This window comes from Phyllostomus discolor, chromosome 5 (genome assembly GCF_004126475.2).
Source record: "Phyllostomus discolor isolate MPI-MPIP mPhyDis1 chromosome 5, mPhyDis1.pri.v3, whole genome shotgun sequence".
Classification (NCBI taxonomy): domain Eukaryota; kingdom Metazoa; phylum Chordata; class Mammalia; order Chiroptera; family Phyllostomidae; genus Phyllostomus; species Phyllostomus discolor.
Window position 1 is genome coordinate 145,940,650 of NC_040907.2, and position 27,293 is coordinate 145,967,942.

A 27,293-nucleotide genomic window follows, 5' to 3' on the forward strand; every position below is an offset into this window, starting at 1 on the left:
CTTAAGTTAGAATATGAATGGAAAAATCAAAGTGGTTGTTTATATTTGTGAAAGCAAACATGATGAAGTTTTTCTTCTTGAGAGCTACAGGTTCATAGATAGAAAGAATAAGTTAAGGTCTACACAAATGAAAAGCAATTTTTAGTTCTCATTGCCTTTTTAAGAAAGAATTATCACCATAGCTAACATACCACATTTGTGTCATTCTTTACAATTTAGAAAAGATGTTCATTATATATTACTATCTCATTTAAAGAAAAGAAAAAATACTAAGGAAGACATAGTGTTTAGTTCAATATTGTGTCCAATAATAGGAAACATGCAGGATAGGATTAGAGAAGGGGGGAGAGAGGAAAAAATAGAGTAGGGGAAAGGGAAAATAGACAAGAGGTAGTTGAGAAACATAAGGAGGGCAAATAGGAGGAGAAAGGCAAAATAAGAAAAAAAAAAAGTAATATGTATGTAGAGATAGTGAGTGCTAGAAAACAGCCTGCAGCTCAAGAGTCTGAGTACTGTGTGCTGGCAGTAAGCTCTGCGCTCCCAGACCCAGATCTGTCCTAATTCCCAAACCCATGCTCTTCCCGCTCTGCCACAGTGGACGTCCAAGTCTCTGTGTGTGGGTAAATAAACAAACAGATGATTGTTTTAAAGGATTTCACCTAATTTTTCATAACCTCAAATTTTGTTTTCTGAACTTACCACTTAGCTCATTAAATTCAGTGTTTTTCCTTCACATGTTAACAAAATTTTAACACAATTACCTTTAATATCTTTTTCAGAATCCTCAGTTTAATAACACATCTACGTATGTCATCTATGCTCACTTGCTACGACAGATAGCCGCCTTAGTGGAAGCTGACCATCATTTCTTAGTTCACTGGTTTAAAAAGTAAATCATTCTATCATATTAAGAACTTTTATAATCTTACAGTTTTAAGTTTGATGTTAGTAAAATATATGAAATGGTTTCAGTCTTTAGAAATGATACTCATACTTCACAGTGCTTCAGAAGGCACGTATAAGCCTATATTTTAGTACTACATAGAGGATAATTAAAAATCTGTTTCTAATGTAAGTAACTGTTTTGCTTGCACAAGCTATTCTTGAGCTTTCTGTCCACTGCTTTTGCTTTTACACATTCCTGTCACTGATTTTTCATATATGTCAAAGATGGTGACTGCATTCGTTCAGACATTAGTATTTTATTTTTGTCTTCTTATTTCTTCTCTGCATATGAATAAGAATTTCACTGTTACCACATGGGGCCTTTTCCTTCCCCAAAGCATCATTGTAAGGTGTTGGTTAGCTATTAATATCAATTTATAAAGATACTATACTTTTACCATAGAACTATACTCACATTAACAATTACTTTTCTCCACTATTGGTAAAAGTTAAAGAGGCAAATATTTTTGAACTTTAATTTAAAAATGCTGTTGATTCTCATTATTCACAATGGTATGTTCTGTAAAATTACTGTGAACAGGGAACTAGCAAATACTAAACTATTGCTCCTAAACAAAATGAGGGTGAGGCTCCTGTGAGCTTTAGGGCACCATTTTCATCAACTAATACAAATCCTTGCTTTAGTTGTATTTCTACTTAAAGACACCTTATTTAATATAAGTTGTTTCATTAACACTGAATTATAGCCAACAGCACTATAACTCATCTGAATGAATTTTATCTAATACAAGTATATTTTCTGTATGGCATATGACAACCTTCTTAGACTTAGGAAGGCTAGACAAAACTTTAACACTGCTTTTGAGCACCATTTTAAAACAATAAAATTATGAAGGAAAAGCAAAAAAATTGAAAACATGATCCTAAGAAAGAAAGAACACACACTAAGTGGATTGCATACAGGCCACTTGCGTGCAGCATGAGCACTGCTTCCTTCGAGTTCAGCTGGGAATGTGCACATTGGGCAACTACAGTTTCTTGCCACTGTTTGCACATCCACAAATGGCCAGAAAAGTGCCACAGTTACTGACTTGGGGTTACAATCAATTTTAGCAAGTAGGCGAATTTGCAAACACAGAGTCTGCAAATGATAGGGTTGATTGAATGTGGAAAGCCTTAAAAATAGAATGTTTTATACTAACTTTATAGTAATGTTAATGTTTATTTCATATTCAATTAAGAAACAATATTCCAGGTAATATTTTCCATCTTTTCAAATGTTTGGCAGTTTACGAAATAGAATTTGGGGGAATATTCTAAAAGTTGATGCATATAGAATGCACTTTACTACCTAACAAATATATTGCCAAAATAGACAGTGTGAATTTTGATTGGAATTATTTCAAAATCTTTACCAGATTATCCCAGAAGAGATTCAAACAAGTGGTTGAAAGATTGCTGCAATTTATTTCTTTACGGCTGTTTCCTGCAAAGCCTGAAGAATTTCCACCGATAACGAAATGTTCCTGGTGGATCCCATCAGCATCTAAAGTGCTGGCTTTACTTAGTAGGTTTTATTCTATCCTCTTTACTTTTCTTTTGTTAAATATTGGAGACATTTCCATAAAGATCTCAAAGTACTGTAGAGGCATTTTTACACTTTAAGCCATTTCTTTGACGAGAAGAGTTATAATTTGTTTTGATAATGGAGTTCATGGTTGATTCATAAGCATGAAAAAGCTCTACGTTTTTTATTGGGCAGTATTCTGTGCTGTGGCTATCAACTGCATATAACCCGCTAAGCAGCAGAGGACAAGAATTTCATGAATCCCTGAGGGGTCCTGAGGGGAGAACACACGTATGGGGGACGGAACAACGCAGGAGCCACCTGCACACCCCCTTTACTATGCTGTTATCATCCCCACCACGAGTTCTTTTGGACACAACAAGAAATTGTTGGCCCCATTTTGACCACAATTATAAAACTGCCTTTACCATTTGGAGCTACAATTGCTTAAAATAGGAGTAGATAAAGGCTACCGGGTAGACATTAAAATGTTCTTATGATTAGAGTGACTCCTGTGCATGTTGGAAAAGGTCGTTATGTTAGAATTTACCTTTACAGATACTGCAAACAATTTGGTTCACCCTCCCCTTATTCCTTATACCGATTTCTATAATTCTACATTGGATCACATTGATCTCATGGAGGAATACCACACCTGGCAGAGCTTTGGGAACTCTCACAGGTATAGTCAGACGCGCATTTGATTGCTCACCTAAATGAAATACTATTTAAAGTAATGACTGGGTTTTAAGTGTGTATAAATAAATTTAAATATAGCCATACCTTTACATATAAACTTATAGTTTAAATATTCAGCCTTGAAATACTGTATTTGTTAAAACATTTTCTTTTCTGTTACATTTTGAACTCATGTGCATGTTAATTTGGTTTTGGTTTGATTAATAACATCCTTTTAAGAAAGGAAAGGTACTGTGTTAATATGCAGTTTCTTAAGGCTTCTTATTCTATACGCTGATATCTGGGGCAGGGTTTAACAAACTTTTTCTGTAAAGTAGTTAGTATACAGTAAATATTTTTGGCTCTTTGGGCTATACAACCTCTGGTCTATTGTAGCACAAAAATAGCCTTAGGTGACATATAGTCTTAGACAACCTTTGATCATAGTATTGTATCTTTACAAATACATCTCATTGCATATTTACTACACCATTAAGTATAGAACTAACAACAACATACTTCTCCCTGACTTTTATTTTATATTTTTTTAAGATTTTATTTATTTATTTTTAGAGAGAGGGAAAGGGAGGGAGAAAGAGAAGAAGAGAAACATCAATGTGTAGTTGCCTTTCACATGCCCCACACTGAGCACCTGGCCTGCAACCCAGCCATGTGCCCTGACTGGGAATTGAACTAGCGACCCTTTGGTTCACAACCCGCGCTCAATCCACTGACCTACACCAGCCAGGTCTCCCGGACTTTTATTTTATTGGTTTAAATTTATTACTTTGCTTTTTATAGTTATTGTAAGATTTCCTCATTTCTGAAGCTCACACATCAGAAATATTCATATAATAATGGATTCTTTCATTAATTTCTATACTCGAATTTTCTGTCCTAATCCTCCCTCACCAACACTTCTGCCTCTTGGTTCTGGTGCTGGCCATATTTTTCACAGTGACTAGACAAAAAAGGAATTTATTTGTATAAACAATATGAGTGATTAGCAGATAGAACATTAGATATAGTCTCCTCTAGAAAATAAAGGTACTGCACACCTATTAATAATACATATTTCACAGGGTTGTGGTATTAAAAGAAATAATGTAAATGGTAAGACTCAATTCATAAGTAATGTATGATATTCTTAGAAAGGGTACCTTAGATTCCTATAGTATAATTTTGCTGAAAATACACAATTTTGCTTTTTCTGTTTTCACTTGTTGGGCAGGTTTTCCTTCTGTCAATACCCATTCGTTATTTCTATAGCTGCAAAAAAAATCATTATTCAGAGAGACTCAGAACAACAGATGATAAGCATCGCAAGGGTAAGCCAGCTACATAAGCATATTTATGCTGACTATGAGCAATATAGTAAATAATTTAATGAATAAATCAAATGTTTTGTGACTTGTAGTATAATTAAGAGATGTTATAAGTTAAATTCACATTATATTCCCTAAAAAAGGGCTTAAACCTATGTATGATACAGGAAAAAGATGTCCCTCATCAACTTCTCATTCTGTTATAAATATAGGAGGAAGAGTAAATGCCTCTCATGGGCCCAAAGTACTGGGAGCTTGTTGGACATCACTTTGTAGATCCCGTGTTCCAGCGCCAGTAGCTAGCAGGGCGCTCACTGGCGCAGACTAGAGTGAGTGCAAGGAGCGTCCTTAAGAGCAAGGCCCTCAAGCCACTGAAACATTTTCTTGGGTTTATGAAAACCAAATAGAAACAACCCCAAAATTAGAAGATGTAATAAAATGTATAATCTTGGAAAACTGAGAAATATGTCCAAAGAAGATGAAAGATATTTTACTACTGCTTAGGAAACCAAAGTGCACAGAGTCGCATGGAACCCGGGGCCGTGGTGAGGCTGGCTTTGGGCAGGTTCCGGAGCAGGACAGAGTTGGTCTCGGGGCCACCCATCCCCCTGCCTGCCACTCGTGTTTCAGCACAGCACGGCCACGTTACGCACTTTACCTACTAGATATCAGATTGAATGAGCTTTTTTATGTTAGAGCTCTGGACTGTACATTTAAATGCGCATATATTTTGAGTATCTGATTTTGTGACATGATCACTCACAACTTTAAATATTAGAAGGAAGGTTGGTTGTAGGCTTTTTTAAAATAAAGAGACACATAGAGTAAAAAGAAATGATTTCCATGTCTTGCCCAAGAATATAAAAAGAATGCTAAAGCCTACATTCTATTACTTATAAATAGCATAAAAATAAGAATTATTTATTCTTTGGTAATTCAGTTTCCAGAAGGTATTTTTTTCTGTCACAGTGCTAGACAAAAGATCCGAGTGACAGTTGACATCCCAGTCAGCTGACATCAAGTATGGGAATATTAGAAGAAATTTTATTGCCTACGTGTACCAAGGGAGTTCCATAGCCACACTACCCTCCCCTCCAAAAAAAGTACATTTTAATAGGTATATTCAGTACCAGAATTATTAATCTTGGGTAGATATTGGCTCAAAAATTACTCTGTATAGCTAGTGATTTTGACTTTTACTATTAGTTGCATTTATGCAATTTCATATGCCTTTTTAGTATTTTTTTTTACATCGGGCTATGATTTTTTTTCTATTTGTAAGAAAATATCCAAAGAAGTAGAAGTTTTTATACAAGTTCCTCTGAGCAGTTTTCTGCTGTCGCTCACATTTTTAAGAGACCAAATGTCTTCATTGGTGGAACTTTTTTTCCCATTACAAGAGGGCAAGTGGCAGCTGTAGCTTGTCACAGGCTGCCTTCCCCGGAGCATGGACATAAATTAGTAGGGACTGAAGAGTCCGTGGCCAAGTTCTTCTTTCCCAACGTTTTGAACTTGTAAACTGCACCACTTGGAATTAATAACTGGTGAATGTTTTGACATGAGGACAGCCTTACCGGTAGTTACTGTAAGCAACAGCTTATGTGGCATATGAGGGGGGAACCCCCCCAAACCCCAGAATTTATACAAAATTGTGTATTTATTCTTACATGTTTAAAATTCAGTCATCTTCAAAGTGCTCTCCATTTGATACAGTAGTACACCTATTGATGCATTTGTTTCCATTGCCCAAAACGGTTTTTGAACTCATCGATTTTGATGCCTTTAGCGCTTCTGCTGTTTTTTGTTTCACCTCTCCCATATCGGCAAAATGTTTCCCTTTGAGGACTTTTAATCCAGGGAAACAAATGAATGTCACTCACAGTGAGATCAGGTGAATAGGGAGGGTGGGCACGGGCTTATCGTGCCATTTATGGTCAAAAACTGCTGAACACTCACTCAGCACGGGGTGGGGAGGTGTGTCATAAGTCACCCATCATGAAATGGGCAAACGTGTTGAGTCTTCAATGACAATTCATAGAAGCCCAATGCAGCCTCCTACAACAACATCAGCTGCTGCACTGACGTAGATGGGTTTCTAGAACACTCACATAGCAGGGGAAGTCTGTACTACAAGGGACCCATCCTCCAGAAGATAATTCCGGTGTTTGGTGGGGGCATCCCCCCCTCATAATCTAAAGTTGCGAAAGAGATCCTTAAAATAACTTCCTCATTAGACTGTATCTAAAATTCTACCATTGTTGAGTTATTTCTTTCATTTGAAGCACTTTTTATTAAATATGAGTTCCCGATAGAAGAAATAGCCACTAAACCTTGTTTTCCATTACCATCCTAGTATAAATGTGTGTTGGCTATTTCCTGCTTCCCAGGAGGCAGACTGGGACAGAGGATAGGAAAACAGGCCTGTGACACAGAATACTATCCTGGAAATATATATCTGAGCATGAAAGAGAGGACCCAGAGAAGAAGAAAAACTGTTGAAAGCCTCTAGAATTAGATATTAGAGAAATGTGAAGAGCTCTGAATTAGAGTGTTTATTATAGTAACTACCAAATCATGAAAGAAGGCTTACTAATATAGATTTGGGATATTAAAATGTTATCCACTGAAGCAAATTACTGTATATATTTTAAGTGTCTGAAATGATAATCTTTAATCTGCACAATAATTCATTTTCTTTGCTACCAAAGAAGATGAGGTAGGCTGAAAACATTTAGATAACATTAAATACATAAGCATGTAGACTTTATGTGATAAAGGATATGTATATATTCTGTATATTTTTATTTTTGTTTTTAAAGATTGTATGTATTTATTTTTAGAGAAATGGGAAGGGAGGGAGGAAGAGAGGGAGAGAAACATCTATGTGCAAGAGAAACATCGATTCTTTGCCTCTCGCATGCCCCCCAACCAGGGACCTGGCCCACAACCCAGGTGTGTGCCCAGACTGGAAATCAAACCAGCAAACTTTCAGTTTGCAGGACAACACCCAACCCACTGAGCCACACCAGTCAGTGGCAATTCCTTATATTTTTAATGTGTTATTTTTTACATACTCATTGCTTATATTTTTAAAAAACATTAAAAACATTAATTTTTTAGTCACCCATGTTTTCATTACCCAAACATAATTATTGATACTATCATAGATAATAAAAATTATCTATTATAATAAAAATTATAGATAATATTTATATTATCTTTTAAGGGTAACAGAGTTCATTATTATATCCACAATTTTGTTCCCTGCTTTTTTTCAGTTGTGCCTTCCTCAGACATTTTCCATGTTATTCATTGTGCATAGTTTTTATGACCATCATTTTTGATAGCTATATCTTATAGAGATACAAGTTTAAGATATTTCTAAAGTTTTGCTTTTATAGTAATGCTATGATGAACATCTCACTATATGCAATATTTTCTGACTTTAGAATTCCTGGAAATGGAATTATCTGGACAAAGGATATGAGAACATCATTACTGTTTCTGATAAATACTGATAAACTACTTTCTGAAGTAGACTAATTATGCTGATTGAGAGTAATTCTGTATCTAAAACAACTTAAGCCAAATTTATCATCAAAATATAAGCCTTGTTTCAAATGTTCCTACTCTATATTTATATTTATTAAACAGAAAACCTTGCTACTTAAGAGATGAGACACATGGAAACTGAAACATAACACTCTTTTCTATAGAAAGTGAATTATTTTTGGTCTTCCATTTTGGCCCCCCTACGGGTTACCATTGTTCCAAAATGAAATATTAAGGCATTTTCATAAGTCAAAGCCTATATAACTGAGTTTTAAAAATTGTTTATATGAGATATGGCATAGAGGAGAATATGTGATTTTTACTAGTGTCTAAACATTTTAAATAAAATTACAGTTTAAGTAAAAGTGAAAATGTTTACTTTCTTTTTTAATTAGCAAAGTCTGGTGGATAAAGTATCTCGAAGACAGAGACCTGACATGAACATGTTGTTCCTGAACATGAAAGTGAGGAGGACACACCTGGTTAGCGACTCTCTTGACGAGGTACAGACCATCTATTCCAAAGTGACACTAACTGATTAAAGCTCTAAGTAAAGTCTAACATCTCAGTGAGCTGTCTTTTATTTCTTTATGCTAGTAAGTGTGCTTCCCTATGTTTTGATACCATAGTTAAAATCAGTTCTGTATTCACAATGAAGTCTCATGCTCATTTTTATATGTTTATTAATGGTTTGCTGTTAATTCTCCAGAAAGGGATTTTATATAGAACAACTTTAAGTAATCATGTGTATGTATGACTATGTAACCTAGATTGCACACCCACCATTTTTACTGGCTGGGTGTGTGACAAGTCATTTTAACTTTGCCAAGCCTCAGATTACTCATCTAATAAAATTAGAAGTCTGATCTACAGGGTATATTGTTCTGTCTAGGGTGAAGCATACATTGTATGCACATGTATTATAGAGTTTCATGTATGTACAGTTTTCAGCCAGATCTGCATGTGACTATTACAAGATAAAGGCTGATTTAGTTATGGGATTTCTTTTAAAGGTTAGTATTGAAGGCAACTTAAAGAAAAGGAAATGAATTACTTTATATTGCATACTGCTACCTTAAAATCTTGGAGCCAATATGAACCTGGGAGGCAGTAACCTTGGACCAGAACCTCACCTCTCTAATTCTGTTTCTTGCTCTAGAACAACAAACATAATACCTAGTCCACACAGTGTCTGGCAGATGTATTGGGTGGATGAATGGGTGGGCGTGTTGTGACATTGTAAGTCAGATTCTGACTGCCTAACACATTTCCCAGAATTAAAAAAAGTTAATTTCCCTTTTCTGCCATTTGTTCTCCTCTACTGTATAATTTCTTTAAATAGTTAACCCGGAAAAGAGCAGACTTGAAAAAGAAGTTGAAAGTTACATTTGTAGGGGAAGCTGGTTTGGATATGGGTGGCTTGACTAAAGAATGGTTCCTCCTTCTGATTCGCCAGATTTTTCATCCAGATTATGGTGAGTATTTAATTTTTATGGACAGTATTTTTTCCTAATTGTTAGATTCAAAGTTACTCTTATTTTTAATTTGCCCTATGGTTTTACCAATGTTCTGTCAATCAGAAATCTTGAATAATTTTTTAAAGACTGTTATTTCTATTTTAAAAACTGACCAAATTGATGATCAAAAATGTCCATTATTTTATTGGGAATCCTACACAAAACACATATAGACTTGAAAGTACACATTTGTAAGGGGGCATCCACTTCTTTCCTGAATAAGCTAAATGCGTGAAAATTGGTCATTGAAATAAAGAACGTTTAAAGTTAAAAAAGCTATAGTTTGCTCTTCTGCACTAATATCTGAAGCTTCTTTCATGAAATTACAAGCCATTTTAATAAACAAATGCATTAATTTTTAAGACAAAACTAAACCTCTGAAATTTAAATTTGGTTTTATTTTATTTAGAGAGAACATCTATCTTATCATTAATTTTGGTTGATTTTCTTCACAGGAGAGTTTTAAGTGTTATTCTTTATTTGTCTATATTTTGTATATGTATATATCTGTATGTATGTATATTATATATATCATGCTTCTGGTAATGGGAATTGGAGATGACATGGAGAAATTGAAATCTCCACATAATCATTAAAATTAATTTTTATTGTAGCTAATAAATTTTAAAAGTATATTTTTTATAGAAGAAAATCAACTGATATTCTGAGTTTCTGTCTTCTTACTCTGGGTTTCCACCCTTGGTTCAGGATACCACTGAACAATAAAGTGTGCCTGTGGGGCCTCTGTACATATAGATGATATACTTCAATATAAAGGATGGTTTATAACAGATTACTGAACTATTTGCGTCTAACAGAGATGTCATGTATATTTTTACCACTCTGATTTTCAAATCAGTCACATTAATGAAATTATGTTTCTTTTTTCAGGCATGTTTACATATCACAAAGATTCACAATGCCATTGGTTTAGCAGCTTTAAATGTGATAACTATTCAGAATTCCGATTGGTTGGAATTGTATCCTTTAAACTTTCCACTAGGAGGTGCTAGTAGACTAGAGATTTTTAAAAATTTTTTCTGAATTTTGGAAAACTATACTTATTAAACATTTTATTCAAATTAAACATTCTTGTTAATTACTAAGATTTTCAATAATCTTTATTATTTGTAATATCATAGCTATATGTCAGCAGATTTAATTAATTGAAAGGAATGGCTGAATATTTTATATTTCTCTCTGAAAACCTTAACTTGAAATAAAAATGTTTATTTTCTATTTCATATTTTGTCAAGTTTATCAAAAAATTAGGACTTTTTAAAAATCAGTGTATCTTTTCTATTTGTAATGAACTGCTTTTCTGTTCTAAGTACAAAGTGAAAGGACTAACAGAAAAATAGTTTACTTCACTCTGTTTACTAAATTGAAATTGTGGAAATTAAACCTAGGTCTTTTATATGCCCCACAAACTCCAAGGTACTTAATAAAAATTAAAAGTTGAAAGGAATTGGAATATTTTAAATATATGGCATTATTTCATAGTGTTTTTAAAATTATATCATTCCCTGTGCCATCCTGTGGTCCCTATCAGGTGTATTGGAGAGGCCATGCATGTATTGGTTGGGAGATTGGACAAGATACCTTCTACATTAGCCTTTTTAACTCTAGGAAATATAACTGTGGAAGGAAGGGTGAAAGAGTAAATGAATGAGCAAGCACTGGAGACACATAGATTAAAAGAAGGAAAAAAAGTATCCACCTTTAAGTTGTTTACCATTTAGATGGGCAGATGACCACCACACAAGGTAGTCTGTTCTCAGTCAAAAGACCGTTTGACGTTAAGAGAGAAGGGGTTCTGAGAAGAAAGAGATTCAGTGTTGTCTTCCCACAGAAAGTGGACACGTAAAAATGAAACCATTCCATCTGAGTAACACAGGGCTGCAGAGAACAGGACGTAGAGTGACAGGATGACCGGGAAACAGGCTGCATTGCACTGGACCTGGCCCAGTGCAGTGTGGGGGGCCACCTGACTGACACAGAGGACACACTGGGAGTTAGGAAAGACACCTGCAGAAGAGCTAAGGGCCATCTTATGATGGGCTTTGAATAGCTGTCTTTGTTGCATTTGTCGAAATTAACCCTGAAGAATGTATATGGACATTGAGACACTAGATGGAAGAAAAGCTTGTGGAGACAGAACTATTCACTGAGAGGGTAAATTTGAAATTTTGTGTATATTGTCATGTCTGAAGGTCCAAAGTGCCAAGTTTCACAGCATAAAACACAACAGTTCTTAGACTTTTGTTTTTATTGTATTATTTACAGTAGTCATTTGTTAAATGTTACTTCACTGAAACCCTGAGTTATTGATGCTTCTCGCTATACTCTGAACTATCTGGATTTTCTGATATATATTTTGTCATGCTTTATATTCTTATCACAACCTAGATTTGGGTGATATTTTGACTTACTAATATTTGTATTGCACTATTAGATCTTACTTAGCTATCACATTTTTAACTAGTGTTATACATAAGGTCATGAATTTGCTAATTGTTTTCTTTTGCAATAGACGTTAGTTTCTATTCAGTCATTACCCAGAAGAGCATACTAAGCATATTCACATATGTCACATATTTCAAGTTAAACAACTGAAGTTAAGTTCTCACTTAACATTGACAGTAGGTTCTGTGACTTTAAGTGAAATGACATACATATAATGAAATCAGTTTTACTATAGGCTAATAATTGGTATAAACAAGAGTTAAGTTCCTGCAGCATCTCATCAACATAGCAAAACAACATTGAATAAAATGTTATTCAATGTGCTGCTGTAAATCTAAAATTATTATAGTCACATAACATTGTTAATGTGCACTTTTCTCCCAAAAAGTAAACTGTAGAAAATAAGACTGATGCTCCCACAGCACGATAATATGTAGGAAAAATGTGAGGTGATAGTGGGTAGTGATGATGTAAGTGGCTGGGAGATCATGAGGAGAACTAAAAGTTGAGAACAGGCAGGCGATTGAAAGAATTTAGTTGGTTCTGTACACATCTCCAGTTTTTAAATTTCAGCATCAAAAATTTGTTCTAATAGTTCCAACAGGCTTGTTTTTAATACTTCCTTTTCAAATTGTGAAGACCTCGGAGTGTCCATGAGATGTTACAGTAAAACCTGTAATAAGTGTAATTTTTTAAGATTGCACGATGAGACATGAATATCACACTTACCGAGTACAATTGCTCATACCGAAAGGGGCGCTGAAGCTGAGAGCAGGAGCAGTGTGGTGTCGGCAGGGCTTCCACACTCTGCTCTGTCGGCACCTCACGGCGCCTCAGTGACTGCAGAATTCCCTCATCCCCATTCCTGCCTCTCCCAGAGCTCGCTGATTTGGTGTGAAATGCAGCATAGTCTGCTTCTGAAAGTTTCCTGTAGAAATGCCTGTCAGCCTATGTCCTCATCTGTTAAAAACTCACCTTCACAGTTACAATTAAAAGAACTTTTCAAAATGCAAAGTGCTTAGAGCTGACACAATACAGATGATCATAAATGGGAACTACAGTAGTATTGTGGTTATTGTCGTCATTGCTGTTACACAGTTTGAGCTTCTTTTTAGTATCTTTCCCTTGAAAACACTGCTCACAGTCTCCATTAATATGGTTACCTATAAAATAGCATATCTGTTTCTTAAATTATTAACCTCACTGTGCTTTAGCAAATTGAAACACTGGCTATCTTCTAATTTTAAAAATTTCTTGCAATAATTTATCCAGCCCATATTTTGAGATTTCCTTTTGAGCCTATAAAATTAATGACTTCTTTAATAACTTGACATAATCATCTTTTTTGACAGTTGAAATATGAAATTTGTTCTAAAACCCCTCTTTCAGCAAATGGATATAACATTCTGCCATATAACTGAGAAATAAAATACAGTTGGGCAAAGTTTACCCATAAATATCTGTAGCTTGTTAACTAGACCTTTGAGTAAACTCCCAAGTAATAAAAGCCTTTCAGATATTGCTGTAGGAAATTGTCCTGTTAACTTATCAACAGTGTGTATATATGTCTGTGTGTGTATTCATATGTTTATTCAATTCAACTCTCTTTACATAGTCTGCATTTAATTTTAAGATAATTAAAATGGTCACCAAAATTAGTAGTGTGTTCTGCAGTGAGTTCTACTGAATGAATTGCTGCTGCTACTTATAAAATCACCATCTTGGTTTAAATATAAAAATTCAAATGTTGAAAATGCTTTATATGTTAAATAATTTATAGATATGTCTGAAATTACCTGTTGTGATCTTAGCTAAAATTTTCTAAGGAAATCATTAAGTACTATCAACTGAACCCCCCCTTTTTACATGACTCTTTGTAGTCAAGTAATTATATTATGTAAAATAAAGGGGAAATAAAGGAAAGGAATGGAAGTAGGTGGGATTAACTGGAAAGTCAGTGTAAGATCTGAAAGTATGCAAGAAATAGACTGATGTATAATTCAAAAGTCATTTGTTGTCATGGATTTATGTTAATACTTAACATTTAGTATGCATAGCTTATGGGATTAGCTGTTTATAACAGCATCACCTTGGATATTCGCTTCCCCCCCTGCTGTTACAAGAAATTATTGAGCCCTCCCATCGTTCCCACGGATCAGAATACGCCAGTAGGCATCTGCAGTGTTACCACTGATGACTTATGTCAAATTATGCCTGTAAGTATAAAGTTACTAGCAACTTATTCCTTAATGCTAATCTATTCTGCCTACACAGTCTTTCTCCTCCAAATGCTATTTTTATTTTTAAATATGATTTCTGTCTACTTTTGTAACCCATCTAGCTTTCTCCTTCCTTATGGAGGCACATCTCCCACTTGCAGCACTCTTCAGCTCTTATAAATATTAGAGCAGGCTTTGAAGTCAGAGACAGAGATTTGAACCCCAGCTCTGCCATTTTATTAGCTCCGTGACCTTGGCTAAGGTCTTCAAAGTTTCTGAGCTCTACTTTTCTTCTGGGAGCAATGAGTAGTAAAACTCATGTATCGGGGGATTACATGAAATAATGAAGCACTTAGTAATTGATTACTTCCATCAGTCCTTATTAAGATGATATTATACAATATCAACAGTGTATGCAACATCATCTCTAAAATCAATACAACATGAATTTCATGGGATTATTTCATAGCAGTCCTCAGTTCAAAATTTGTATTTCTGATCAAATTTAATACAGTTAAAATTATTAGAGAAATGGAGAGTATATACACATCCTCCTGATAATCCCTTATAATAATATTTTTTACTGCTTGCAAAATAGAGCAGGCTCTACTTAAGAAAATGAAAGATTTGCCTTCTGTAGTCTTGTATCTGCAATATACTTAGCTTTGACCCTGGATGATTCACTTCATTTTCTTATCTATAAAACAATGGAAATAGACTAATCTCTGAGTTACCTTCTCATGTTAGATTTTTTTTATTTTTTTGTCACATTCATTTCATTTCTGCTAAGTTTCTTACTAATTTCATAATCTTATTATTGATTGTTGTCAGTAAATTGCTTCATTTTATGATTAAAGCTATTTGAATTTGGCTTACTTAGATCCAGCTTTTTTTAGTTCATAGTGGATATTTTATGAATGACTATGCCAATATGCTGTTTTATATTATGGAGCTGAAGATTTCACTGAGCTAATATTCTTTTATTAGCTCTTTTTTTTTTTTTGGAGATTCTTTGTGTACTTTTAGAGAAAAGGGAAGGCAAGGAGAAAGTGAGGGAGAGAAACACCAATGTGAAAGAGAAACATCAATTGGTTGCCTCTCACCCATGCCCTGACAGGGGACCCAAACCCACAGCCCAGGCACATGCCCTGACCAGCAATCGAACTGGCGTCCTTTTGCTTTGCAGGACAGCATCCAACCAGCTGAGCCACACTGGTCAGGACTTATTAACTCTTTAATAATGAGTCCAGGTTGTGCATATACTATGAGACCAACTGTTGAGAAAACTAAGTTTCTGTGTACATGCACCTGTAAAGATTGAAAGGAAGAAGAAAAACTGCTGCTGTGTTAGGATAGTGGAAAGTGGTAATTTTTAAAAACATTTTATAAATGGATTATTCATTTATTAATAGCATCTATTGAACATTAGCACCCAATTTCCATGTCATATATGTTAAGAACATATCCTAAAATTTTTAAATGCTTTTTTATTCAGTTCTTTACCATACGTATTTGGATACTGTTTTCATGAAGAGTGAACAGGAAAGTGAAGAGAAGCATATAGTAGATATGCTTCTTAAAGATAAAATCTGTGAATATGAGACAAAGTACAGAAATTAATCAAAATATTCCTCGATGGTGCCTTCAGTATTGTGTTAATAAATGCAATAATTTCCCATGACCACTGTCTCAGAGGTGGTCTGTGACTCGAAGCATCAGAATTGTCCAGTAACAGCATTGAGAAATCTTCCCAGCAGTGTGAAAACTACAGTTGAGGGTTTGTGTTGAAAACGGAGGAGAGGCAAGTATAACCTGGATCAGTAACTGTACTCTCTTAGTTCTGCTAAAGCCACTCACAGATATGCTCTATTAAATGCAACCAGAGTATAGAAACTGTGCAAAAACACTAGTCTGTATTTTCACACACTCCTTATTACAGGTTTACAAAATCATTTAAAAAGTTGAACTGTATGGATAACACATAAAATTTTAGAGATAGCATCTTACAGTTAAGAGTATAAAATTGACAGTATCAGTGAAGACAATTCTCAACAAAAATTGGGGTTTGAAACCACAAAGGCTGAAGTGAGAGGTCTGCAGTCCCGACGACGAGGCGGGTCTGAGTGTATGACCGCATGACCTACTGACACTGTGTTTTGTCATTGAAAATGGAATCTTTGAAAGATGGTAAGCCCTTTACCTTGGATTCATTTCCTTGAAGTTCTTAATAAAAATAAGGAATCTCCTCATTTCAATTTTCAGCATCCACAATTTTTATTAGTAATTGCAAATCTATGCCCATCTAAATCTGTATAAAAGTTTGTTTTTAATAGGACAGAGAATGTATTATGTATGTAAGTATGTAAGATCATTCTAATCATGCTGTTCTTTATTTTGTAATAATTGAAAATAAATTAAAACTTTTTGTAAATCTGAAAAAAATCTTAATACTTGGTTGTTCTGTTTGTAAGTCTTTGCTCCTTGGTAACATAACTTGTAATGTAAACCGAGAAGGTGTTTTCCAGTGTTCCCAGCCTCTTGGGAAAGAAGGGTGTTGTAACTGGTGTATAAGCCATTTACATGCATGAACTCTGTGTTTTTATGTTTAAAAGATGTATCCTAGAATATTAGCTTATAGTAAGAATATAAACTAAAAATGAGAAATACTACAAATTGACAAATAGTAATGTCACAGAAAGCAGTGAATTATGATGAGAATTATGCTCTTAGCTTGCTGCCTAAGAATAGTTTGGACTGGATATTTCCTCTCATATGACTTTTTCCAAAGAAAAGGTAGATAGTAGAAATTATTAACAAGCATTTTGTGCTCCAGAAAATGCATCTCAAATATTTTGTTTATTTCAAACTCTGAACGTTTATCTGCTCTGTCTTACAGGTAAGTGAGCTATAGTAGACCTGCTTAACTATTTTAGTTAATACTATTTGGTTTAAGAAACACAGGTAACAGATTTGTGTTTACAGGAGCTGGCCCACGGATTAAGTGAACTCCTGTCCTATGAGGGCAATGTTGAAGAAGATTTCTACTCCACATTCCAGGTACCGCTGAGGGCAGATAGCTTCCCGTTAACCAGGTGTTTCATATGTGAAAATCACCATTTGTTACGCAACACTCATTATTAGAAAAGATAAGCAGGATTAATTAACCCATACTATCCCCTATCTTAAGGAGCTTAAACCTGATAAAGTAGACAATGAAGGAAACCCTTGTAAAGGAGCAGTCAATGTAAATGCTTAAAGAAATTCACCGAGGGTAAGGGTGCTGCTCTGCTAGGCAAGTGGCACATTCCCTTGATTCCAGTACTTTCTCAGAGCTTTTCAACTTCTAAAGATTAGCCTCTCCTTCAGTACTAGAAGTCAGGAGCAGAGACTAAGGGATCAGACCAAAACACGCTCATTGCTCCTCCCCGAACCATGACTGGGGGAGGGGAACTACAGTGACCCACCCAGCTCCAGAGGGCACTACCTGGGTGGCCTCACAGGTTTTGTGAACATCAGTCAAGTACATAACTGTGTTCAGTAGAGTTAAGTTAAAGACCTACTTTTTGACCTCACAGTAGTTTCATAACACCTCATTCCTAATCCAGATATCTGAAGAGCTTAGTATTTCCATAGTTTGTATATTTGGGTGGGAAAAAACTGCTTTTTAAATTTCACAAAACTGTTCACTGAAGTCTATTAGTATATCAACCATACCAATAAATACCTTGTGTTGGAATCTCCCATCAGGTTTTTCAAGAAGAATTTGGAATAATTAAGTCCTATAATTTAAAGCCAGGTGGTGATAAAATTCCAGTTACCAATCAAAATAGGAAAGGTAAGTTAGACACCATTTCTTAATTAAAATGCATTAGTGTTTACCATTTCCTTCTACCTTGTAACAGCTGGAAAATTGCTTTTCAGAGTATGTACAGCTTTATGTTGACTTTCTTCTCAACAAATCCATCTATAAGCAGTTCGCTGCATTTTATTATGGATTTCATAGTGTGTGTGCTTCAAATGCCCTTATGGTGAGTTTAAATCTTTAAATTATACTTTCAGTTAGGTTTTTGTAATACGGTAATAACTGACAAATAGTTCCTTAGATATTTTAGCAGATAAGCTTTTAAACTAGAAATTTTTTCTACTTTTTAAAGGTCGAGTTAGAAATAAAAATAATCCTCCCATTTCAGCCTTAACTCTCCAAAGGGAAAAAAGACCAGTCAGCTCCGTTTTTTCCCCCTCGTACTATGCCTTGTACTACATGTCTTGTAGGGCTGTAAAACATGTCCCCAAGCACAGCGGATGAAGAAGACCTGTGGGCTCAGGGTCTTAATACTAAAGGACAAAGCACAGAAAGTAGTTCACACAAAAGCTCCAGAGCAAAAGCCACCTCTTACTGACTAACGAAAATGTTTATGACTGCTGCTTCAAGGGTCCCTCTGTGACTCTGAGTTGACCTTTACCCACAGGAAGTAGTTTCTCTCCAGGGTCATGAAGGACTCCAATTGAGTTATGTGAACCATGTGACTGTGGGCCAGCTGCTATCTAGAATACCACGCTGAAATAAGATAAACACATAGTTTCCTAAAGAGCTGGTGCTGTTCACCCCAGCTACCCAGGGCACACTCCATCACACACTTTTGTTTCCCCTCAGTTTTATTATGAGGGTTTGGAGGAAGGTCTTCCATTTGCATTTATTTTTCATAGGAGAGCTTGTTTTAGAGTTACCTTTGTCACATGTTTGTTGTTGGAAGTACCTTTGAAAATGCAACATTTCGTTGAGCTCTGAGTTTTGTCTGTGACACTCTGGTAGTCGTGGGGGTGGAGGGAGGGGGAGTAAGTATTAAATGGCATAGCTTGTCTTCTGTTTTTCAGTTTTAATCTCTTTAAGTGGAATACAACATATGTAGGTAAAAAAAGTGTACCACACAAGCAGACTGTAACCAGGTGCCTACACTCTACAGTGCACGCACCCTGTGCACGGTTGGGAGGGACGCTGGGACTCGGGGACACTGGAGGGAGGCGGGCGGATAAGTATAGATGCTGGGGAGCTAAGACAGTTTCAGGCTGGGTTTGGAGCAAGAATTGTAATTTGGATTCATGCTTAGTCATCTGCTTGTTTTTCTGGCCAAGTGCTAATTACTGTTTGCAAAAGGGAGCACCTTAGTAGTTTGACAAGATTTATAAACCTTTATAAACAAAAATATCTTACCTCAATAGGAAAAATATAAATGGAGATTTTTCTTTACAAAAATGGTTTGATTTACTGTTAAGTCATGATTTTTTGGAGTTTGATTCAGTGAAAACAGTTCCAATTTAACTTTTTTAAAACATTTTTAAAAGATTTTATTTATTTAATTTTTAGAGAGGGAAGGGAGGGAGAAAGAGAGAGAGAGAAACATCAATGTGCGGTTGCTGGGGGCCATGGCCTGCAACCCAGGCATGTGCCCTGGCTGGGAATTGAACCTGTGATGCTTTGGTTCACAGCCTGCTCAATCCACTGAGCTATGCCAGCCAGGGCCAATTTAACTTTTTTTAATTATCATTTTTGATAAATACTTATTGGCAGCTGCTTCGTCCAGATGAGGTGGAAATTCTGGTGTGTGGAAGTCCAGAGCTGGATATGCACGCCCTGCAGAGAAGTACACAGTATGATGGCTATGCGAAAACCGACTTGACTATAAGGTGAGCACTTCAGACCTCTGGCAGCAAGGCTGCAGAGGGGGAGTGAAGCAGAATGTGGTTCCTTTGCTTGTGTAACTTACAGTCTTGGAGTCAAGTCAGCTGAAATACTGTGGTGTTCCACACTGCCTTATTTTACTTCTAAAAAGTAATGTGAGAGTATTAAATATGAAATAACAGTCCCCCAGGAGAGAGTGATATAAATAAGTTTCTACAAAAGTATAGAGATTAGGCATTTGAAAAAATGACTTTGGTTCTAGAATTTCAGGCACTTTAATAGCACTGTACTGAAAAATAAGAAAATTGTCTGTTGTACTATCCACTGTCGGGCTGATTTTATAATTTTATAAAAATGCATTTTTATAATAATGTTAGTCAAAAATTTAATTCATAGATAGAAGCTTGTCATTCCTGAGTTCCACAGTAGGGGCACCATGCGTGTTTAGGGAAGGTTGTTTTCCTTCGAACTTACTTTATATTACTTAATCCAGCAATTTTAAACTTTCTTCATCTTATGGCACACATAAACTAATTACTGAAATTCTGTAGGACACCAAAAAATATATTTTTTTGCCAGTCTGAAAAAAAAAGGTGTAATTTTGATGCATTTGCACAGGACAGCTATTGTTGTGTTGGCTGTTGTCATTTTTTTCTTTGACGGTCTAAGGGAAAAGAGGTCAGTGTCCCTGACTAAATAGTCAGGTATTGCATATTTTAAAAATTCTTACGGCACTGTTCGAAAATCACTGCTTTATTCTGATTTGCAGGATTTTTTCAGAACATTTTATATACATCTCCTTTGGTGTTCTCTAGATACTTTTGGGATGTTGTGCTGGGCTTTCCTCTTGATCTTCAGAAGAAGCTGCTGCATTTTACTACAGGAAGTGACCGAGTCCCTGTAGGAGGAATGGCTGATCTGAACTTTAAAATCTCAAAGAATGAGACTTCTACTAATTGGTAAATTTCCAGAGTATAATTTTATTTTTAATCTACAACATTGCTAATAATAATATGTTTATAATTAGAGGCTTTTTTTCTTTTGAAGTCAACTTCATAGAAAAATCTTGGGAGTAAATATGGTCTTGAAATGAAAGAGGCTGTTGCTTAAGGTCCTGTATTAATTTTTCAGATATACCAATACAAACTGATGATAACTCATTTCCATTAACTTTTTGCTTTGCTAAGTCTGTTGCTTTGTAGTCTCTTTTAGAACTAGCTTGCTTTTAGTAGTGTATTGTCTAACCTTCATTTTCATTAAAGGTGTTTTTATCAAAAATAACCAAGGTGGGGGTTTGGGCTATTATAATTAGTAGTAGAAGTGCCTGTAGTACTAATCCTCTTTGTTCTTTTTTTAATTTAGTGCTCTTTGTATATGAAAGTGGTGATGATGATGGTGGCTTTAATATTTTCCTAATAATGTTGATGGATTAATACTGACCTACTTACTTCTTTTCCCAACCATGTCATTTCTAAAGCTGATCTGAGTGGACGCTACATTGATTACAATTATTTTGTTCTGCTGCCCCTTAGATTCCCTGAGTTCTGTCACTTCTTTCCATTTTTGGAACAGGAATTTTTCCTTTCCATTCCCACTGCTACCACTGACAACTGTTCTCATGGTGGGGAGTTCATAAAGCCAAGGGTCTAAGGAGTCTGTAGAAACCTTGAAGAAAGATAATGATGCCCCCCCAGGTGGAGGGTTTGGGGAGCTGAACAACAGGATCCGGAGGACAGTGCTGGGTGTGCACTGAGGGCAGCGCATGAGAGTGTGGGTATCAGGTGACTCAGAAGTGTTCTTTTGTTGTTTGTTTTGTTTTTTACAAAACAAACACTAGTTTGTTTTGTAGTGACTGAACACTACAATGAGTCACTACAAAGACTGAAATACTAGTAACAGTTATACTCTATACTATTCTGCGAGGTGTCTTATATAAAAGGCTCTCTTAATCTTCTAAACAACCCAGTTGGATAGTTTGCCCTGTCGTGGTGATGAGGGAACTGAGGTTTGGAGACACGAAGCCACTCGAACGAGGCCCCACAGCTGGTAAGTGAGGAAGGCAGTGTTCGAGTTTAGATTTGTCTGGACCCAAAAATAATGCCTCCAGAACAAAGCCTGCGTGAGAGCAGAGACAGTGACTACCTCGTCCGTAAACCCAGCCTCCCGTCTGGGAATGGGCCTGACACGTAGTAGGTACTTCGTAAGTATTTGTACAATAAAGGAAAGCATGAGTCTTCTCTTGGGAAAGTAAAAGAGATTTGGATGTGTGTGTCCCGGTATTTTGAAAGTTGCTTAGCAGTCACTCTACGTGTGTTTTAATGCTTAGTATCTTTAAAAAAATTTTTTTCCTAGGTTGCCTGTGGCTCACACCTGCTTCAATCAACTTTGCCTTCCCCCCTACAAAAGCAAAAAGGACCTGAAACAGAAACTGATCATTGGAATTTCAAATGCAGAAGGTTTTGGACTTGAGTAACCTAGAAGACTTGAAACATATTTTATATGTAGCATTCACTTCCCTCTTACTGTGCCTTTAACCTTTTCATGTTTTCATCTCAAAACAACTTAACAGAGCTCACCAACTTTAAAATACTGACTTTTTAAAAAAAATCGAATATGAAGTATGTTGGTGGAGGCATGATTTTCTAAAACCACAGATACTGCTTGAGTGGGGAAAAGACCAGATGGCAGAGACAGGTGTGGGTTTGGCCCTTCTTTTTTATAGCACTTTATCATTCTCAATGAGTAGTTTATCACGGGTGTTCCGCTGGGGAGGCCGGGTGCAATAAAGAAAGCACTGATGACACAGTGGAACCCAGTATGGAGTGTGTGCCACTGGTACATAGTAGCAACACAGAGAGCTACATTATCATTAATGTAAGGCATGTCGCCATATTTTCATATAGAGGTAAACAACAGTATAATTGCAAATGCAATTTACAGGGTTTTTCATATACTGGTTTTGGTCTTATAAGGTTCTTTTCAACTGTTGCTGAAAAGCATGTAAATAACTACAGAATAAGCCTGAGAATAATGGGATTTTGATAGTGCAATTTATTGCTAAAGATTTATTTTTACAAAGTAAATTCAGGGTTTTAGATGTGTATACAGCTTTTACAAATCAATAAAGACGACTGTACTAGAGTGTAACTATTTTCAGACTAATTGGATTCAGGTTATTTTCTTTTTAGTATTGTTAGTCTGCATGCACATTGGCAGTAGTAACTTTAAATACTCTGTAATATTTGTATAAAGATCATTTCTTCTTAAGGGTTGGGATATTAAAAAATCAGATAACTAATCATTGATAAATTAAGTCAAGTTACAAGCACAAAAGAAAATGTTTTTATATATACTTTGATGTACAAGGCTTATTTGTAATATTTTTTGATTATCAGTTGTACTGAAACACTAATTTTTGGAAAAGGTTAGGATAAGATATTTGACAAAAGTGAATACATATCATTTCTGTCAAAATGACATATTTGGTGTAAAATAATCAGGTTCAACATTTTGATCAAAATGTTTGTTTTTCACTGGATTATGAATATAGTAAATTCAAAAGTACCCTTTTGGGAGTTTCTAACAAAGTAACATGTAAAAAGGAAATGTATTTTAAATCAGACAGTAAATGGTTTTCTTTTTAATTTACAGCAAATGAAGCAGTTTTATTAGCATGCTATAAATATTTCCTAATCAAGACTTCTCTATGTTCCTTCAGAAAACTCTGAAGATATATTTGCAATAATAAGGAAGCCAGCATTTAGTACCAGCATATGGTTCACATGCAAATAATACTTTCCCACAATTTTTCCTGAGCTATGTTATTTTCTTACCGCTTTGCTTCCTGCACCCAACCAGCAGAATTCTTTTAGGGTGAAGGAACTCATCAGCTTGTTTCCTGCGGTTCTGAAGCTAGGCCATGAATCTTGGTTTACTGTTCTCTTTGAAACAGAAGTTTCTGCTTTTTCGTTTAGATATACTATTTAAAGGATTTTCTTAAAAATCTTGGAAAGCCTAAGAGAGTTCCAGGCATGTTGGTTTCATTTTGTTTGCTCTGTTTTTAATCTATATGCAAATAAAACTGCTTCTCTCTTACACTGCTTGAACTAGAAAGTAAGACGTTTAATGTAGGTTACTACTAACTAATAAGCACAAAAGAATCACGTATAAGAAACCAGATTTAAGTGTTTTAAATAAAATGAAAATAAAGTTTTTACTTGGTAGAGATGGGAAATTGTAATGGCTTTGTCTGCATGTTTAATGATGTGCTTGTATAGCAATAGGTATGTCGTTTTTAAATAAGAAGTACACAAGCAAGCCAGATTTTTAAATGACAAGAGTCCATAAGTAACTGGAAAACTTTTGTTGTCTGTTGTTAAGTTGAAATTTGTAACCATTTATCACTTAATTGCACATTGCCTTTATTTATTTATGCTGTTTTGGGTTTACAGTGTAATAATACCTCATTTTCTTAAAAAAGAACCACTACTGTTATATTTCGTTAATTTAAACAGCTAAAAATTCATGTTATTGCTTTTTATATAATCTGTTAATGAATTCTTGTTTTTTTGTATCTGCCACAGTAACTTAAATCATTACACGGTATTTATCATCATTTACAAAATGTCTTATCCTTTTTTAATCTTTGCTTAGTCATATTTTTGTCTGTATGATCAGAGGTTTTTAACCTGTTTTTTGTACAAATCTGTATTGTATTAAGTTGTTAACTTCTGGGTAAAATTTTTCAAATATTAAAGTTATACAATCAGTCAGGTTTCAGTTTATTTTTTAAATATTAGGCAATTAATTAAAACCATAATTAAAATGTTTTATAAATGCAAACATTCTCTTCTTTCTACTCTCTCTTAAACTAGTGCTTAGGAAAATTGCTAATATGTATAGCTTCAAAAATGTGTGCTGTGATTGCCACCGAACAGAGAACCAACTTCTTTACCGTGACTTTCATTCTGAAACAGTGTACTATGTCCTGTGTCTGGATGGTCACACACATATTCCACCAAAGTAGTAGTATGCCATGGAGCCCACCCAGAAATGAAAGTATGACACTTCACTGGCTGTAGATAGACGACTTCAGATCTTAAGTATTTCTCCCCAAAACTATTAGTGTGGCCTTTTCTTCCTTGCCCACATTGCCTATGCTTAAGAAAATAAGAATATGAGAATGAAGGGAGAAAATGTCATGAGTGGAAGAAGACTGTGGCTGAATGGAAGAAAGACTAGGGTGGGTTTTCACAGGGGAGGGTACAAGATCCATTCACCCAGACGGCCACATAGCCCTTAGTCCAGAGCAGTAGTTAAGAATTGCACTGTGTCCCTAGCAAGTTAGTTCAGTTGGTTCGAGTGTCATCCCAATATGCCAAGGTTGCAGGTTCAGTCCCCCGTCAGGACATATAAGAATCAACCAATGAATGCATAAAAAGTGGAACAACAAATCAATGTCTGTCTCTCTCTCTTTTCCCACCTCTCGCTCTCTGCTGCTGCTGCTTCTGCTGCTGTTTTGTCATCATCTTCCTCTGTCAAATCAATAAATTTTTTTAAAATGTATCAAAAAAAAGGGATTATACCAGATTGCCTGGGTTTGGGTTTACTGTTTCCTGGTACAAGTTACTTTATGTCCCTGTGCCTCAACTATCAAGTGAAAATAATTTGTAAAATGGAAATAATAAACCTACTTATTTCATATAGAGGGTTGTAGGGAAGATTAAATGAACACGTGAAAAGCACATATTGCCTGGCCAACAATAAGCAATATAATGTGATACCATCTTACAACCCCTGCTTCTGAAGCCTTCTGGAGGTTTTTGACTATGAGACATTGAATGCAACTACAGACACCAGAACACAAAGTGCTTTTGAGGCATTAAAATTGTGTTTGGATATTTGTTACTTAAAACAGTGCTTTAGAATTTATCCTTATAGATGTCTCAGTAGGCAAGGGTTTTTGATAACTATTTTACAGATGTGTAAGGATACAATTTTAAAATTCAAAAATAAGTGAGTTTATTGTTAATAAAACATTTCAAATGTAGAGGAAATTTTCAGTGAGTAACATAATAAAACCATGTTCCTACTTGTTTATACCTAACATGTTAACATTCTGCAACAGTTTTTAAAAATAAAGTGGGACAGATGGAGTAGAAGCCCCTTTCTGAGCACTTCTCCAGTTTCAATATACTTTCTCTCTTTTCCCCATTGAACTGCATTTGGTGTGAATCCTTCCCACAGAGTTTTATATTTGTATTACAAATGTGTCTCTCTGTAAACACTACACTGTATCATTATAGTTGCATATCTAACATCACACTCTACCTTTACAACCTTTTTACACAATATTGTCTTTTCTAGGTTTATCCCTGATTATACATTTTGATATAACTCACCAATTTTAATGTCAGAATAGAATCCTATTAAGTGAATATACCACCGTTTGTTGATACATCCTCCCACAGACTAACACTGAGATATTTTCTCCGTTGTGAACCAGGCATGGACAAGCACCTTGCCCATGGTGAGTGAGCATGTACCAGTGTCCCTGGGTTAGAGCCCAGATGTGGAATGGTTGAACCACAGGTCTCACATCTCCAGCTTTACCAAATATTGTTCAATTGCTCTTCCCGGAGTGGTGGTTCCAGCATTAATTTCCACCACATTGTAAGAGTTGTCATTTCTCCACATTCTCCTCATTACTTGGCTTTAGCCAACCATTTTTTGTTAGACCAGCGTGTTTTCATTTACATCTCCGTAATCGAGCACCTTTTTGTACATTTACAGGCTAGTCAGATTTCTTTGTGAATGGCCAGTGCAATGTTGTTTGCCTAATTTTTTTTTCCATTTTCTTTTCCTCATTGGTTTTTAGGAGGGTTTTTTTTTTTTCTGGATGTTGATCCTTTGTTAACAGGAGCAACATTGCTTCAGTATGAATTCAAGATCTGCCAACAACTATGTGACTTTGGACAAATAACATCTCACCTCAGTTTACCCATCTGTAAAATAAAGAAGTGATACATAATTCATACAGAGGTCTGTCCAGAAAAAGCCCAGCCATATTTAATATAATGAGGACAGTTTGCATGACGTCAGTGTAACTGGCGGCCAAGGAGAGTGGACTGGAATGCACATGTGTGAACAACAATGACTTCACTGTACTGGTCAGTGGGAGTGGTTAAACGCCGTTGAGTGAGCATGTGTGCTGTGTGGTCGTGGCATTCAAAATGACTGAGCAAGACATCCAAGATGGCAAAGGAGTAAATGGAAGCTACACTAACCTCCTCCCAGCACTAATCTGGAATTACAACTAAATTGTAGAGAAATCATCCTGAATAACCAACTGAACATGGGCTGGAAAGAAGATATATATAATGA

The 27,293-nt window shown here is 35.5% G+C and overlaps 1 protein-coding gene across 2 annotated transcripts in view; it reads left to right on the forward strand.

Moving 5' to 3' along the window:
• The window catches only part of HECTD2 (HECT domain E3 ubiquitin protein ligase 2), a 63,961-nt gene extending 39,283 nt beyond the window's left edge, over positions 1 to 24,678 (forward strand). For both annotated transcript variants that reach the window (XM_036026987.1, XM_036026988.1), the window contains 14 exons: positions 780 to 889; positions 2,325 to 2,473; positions 3,032 to 3,155; positions 4,383 to 4,479; positions 8,424 to 8,531; positions 9,371 to 9,503; positions 10,437 to 10,525; positions 14,069 to 14,227; positions 17,213 to 17,287; positions 17,978 to 18,065; positions 18,152 to 18,258; positions 19,800 to 19,915; positions 20,726 to 20,869; positions 22,263 to 24,678. In XM_036026987.1, coding sequence (XP_035882880.1) covers positions 780 to 889; positions 2,325 to 2,473; positions 3,032 to 3,155; positions 4,383 to 4,479; positions 8,424 to 8,531; positions 9,371 to 9,503; positions 10,437 to 10,525; positions 14,069 to 14,227; positions 17,213 to 17,287; positions 17,978 to 18,065; positions 18,152 to 18,258; positions 19,800 to 19,915; positions 20,726 to 20,869; positions 22,263 to 22,383 — 1,620 coding nt within the window. In that variant the 3' untranslated portion in view covers positions 22,384 to 24,678. The remainder of the gene's footprint in view (positions 1 to 779; positions 890 to 2,324; positions 2,474 to 3,031; positions 3,156 to 4,382; positions 4,480 to 8,423; positions 8,532 to 9,370; positions 9,504 to 10,436; positions 10,526 to 14,068; positions 14,228 to 17,212; positions 17,288 to 17,977; positions 18,066 to 18,151; positions 18,259 to 19,799; positions 19,916 to 20,725; positions 20,870 to 22,262) is intronic.
• The last annotated feature ends 2,615 nt before the right edge of the window (positions 24,679 to 27,293 follow it).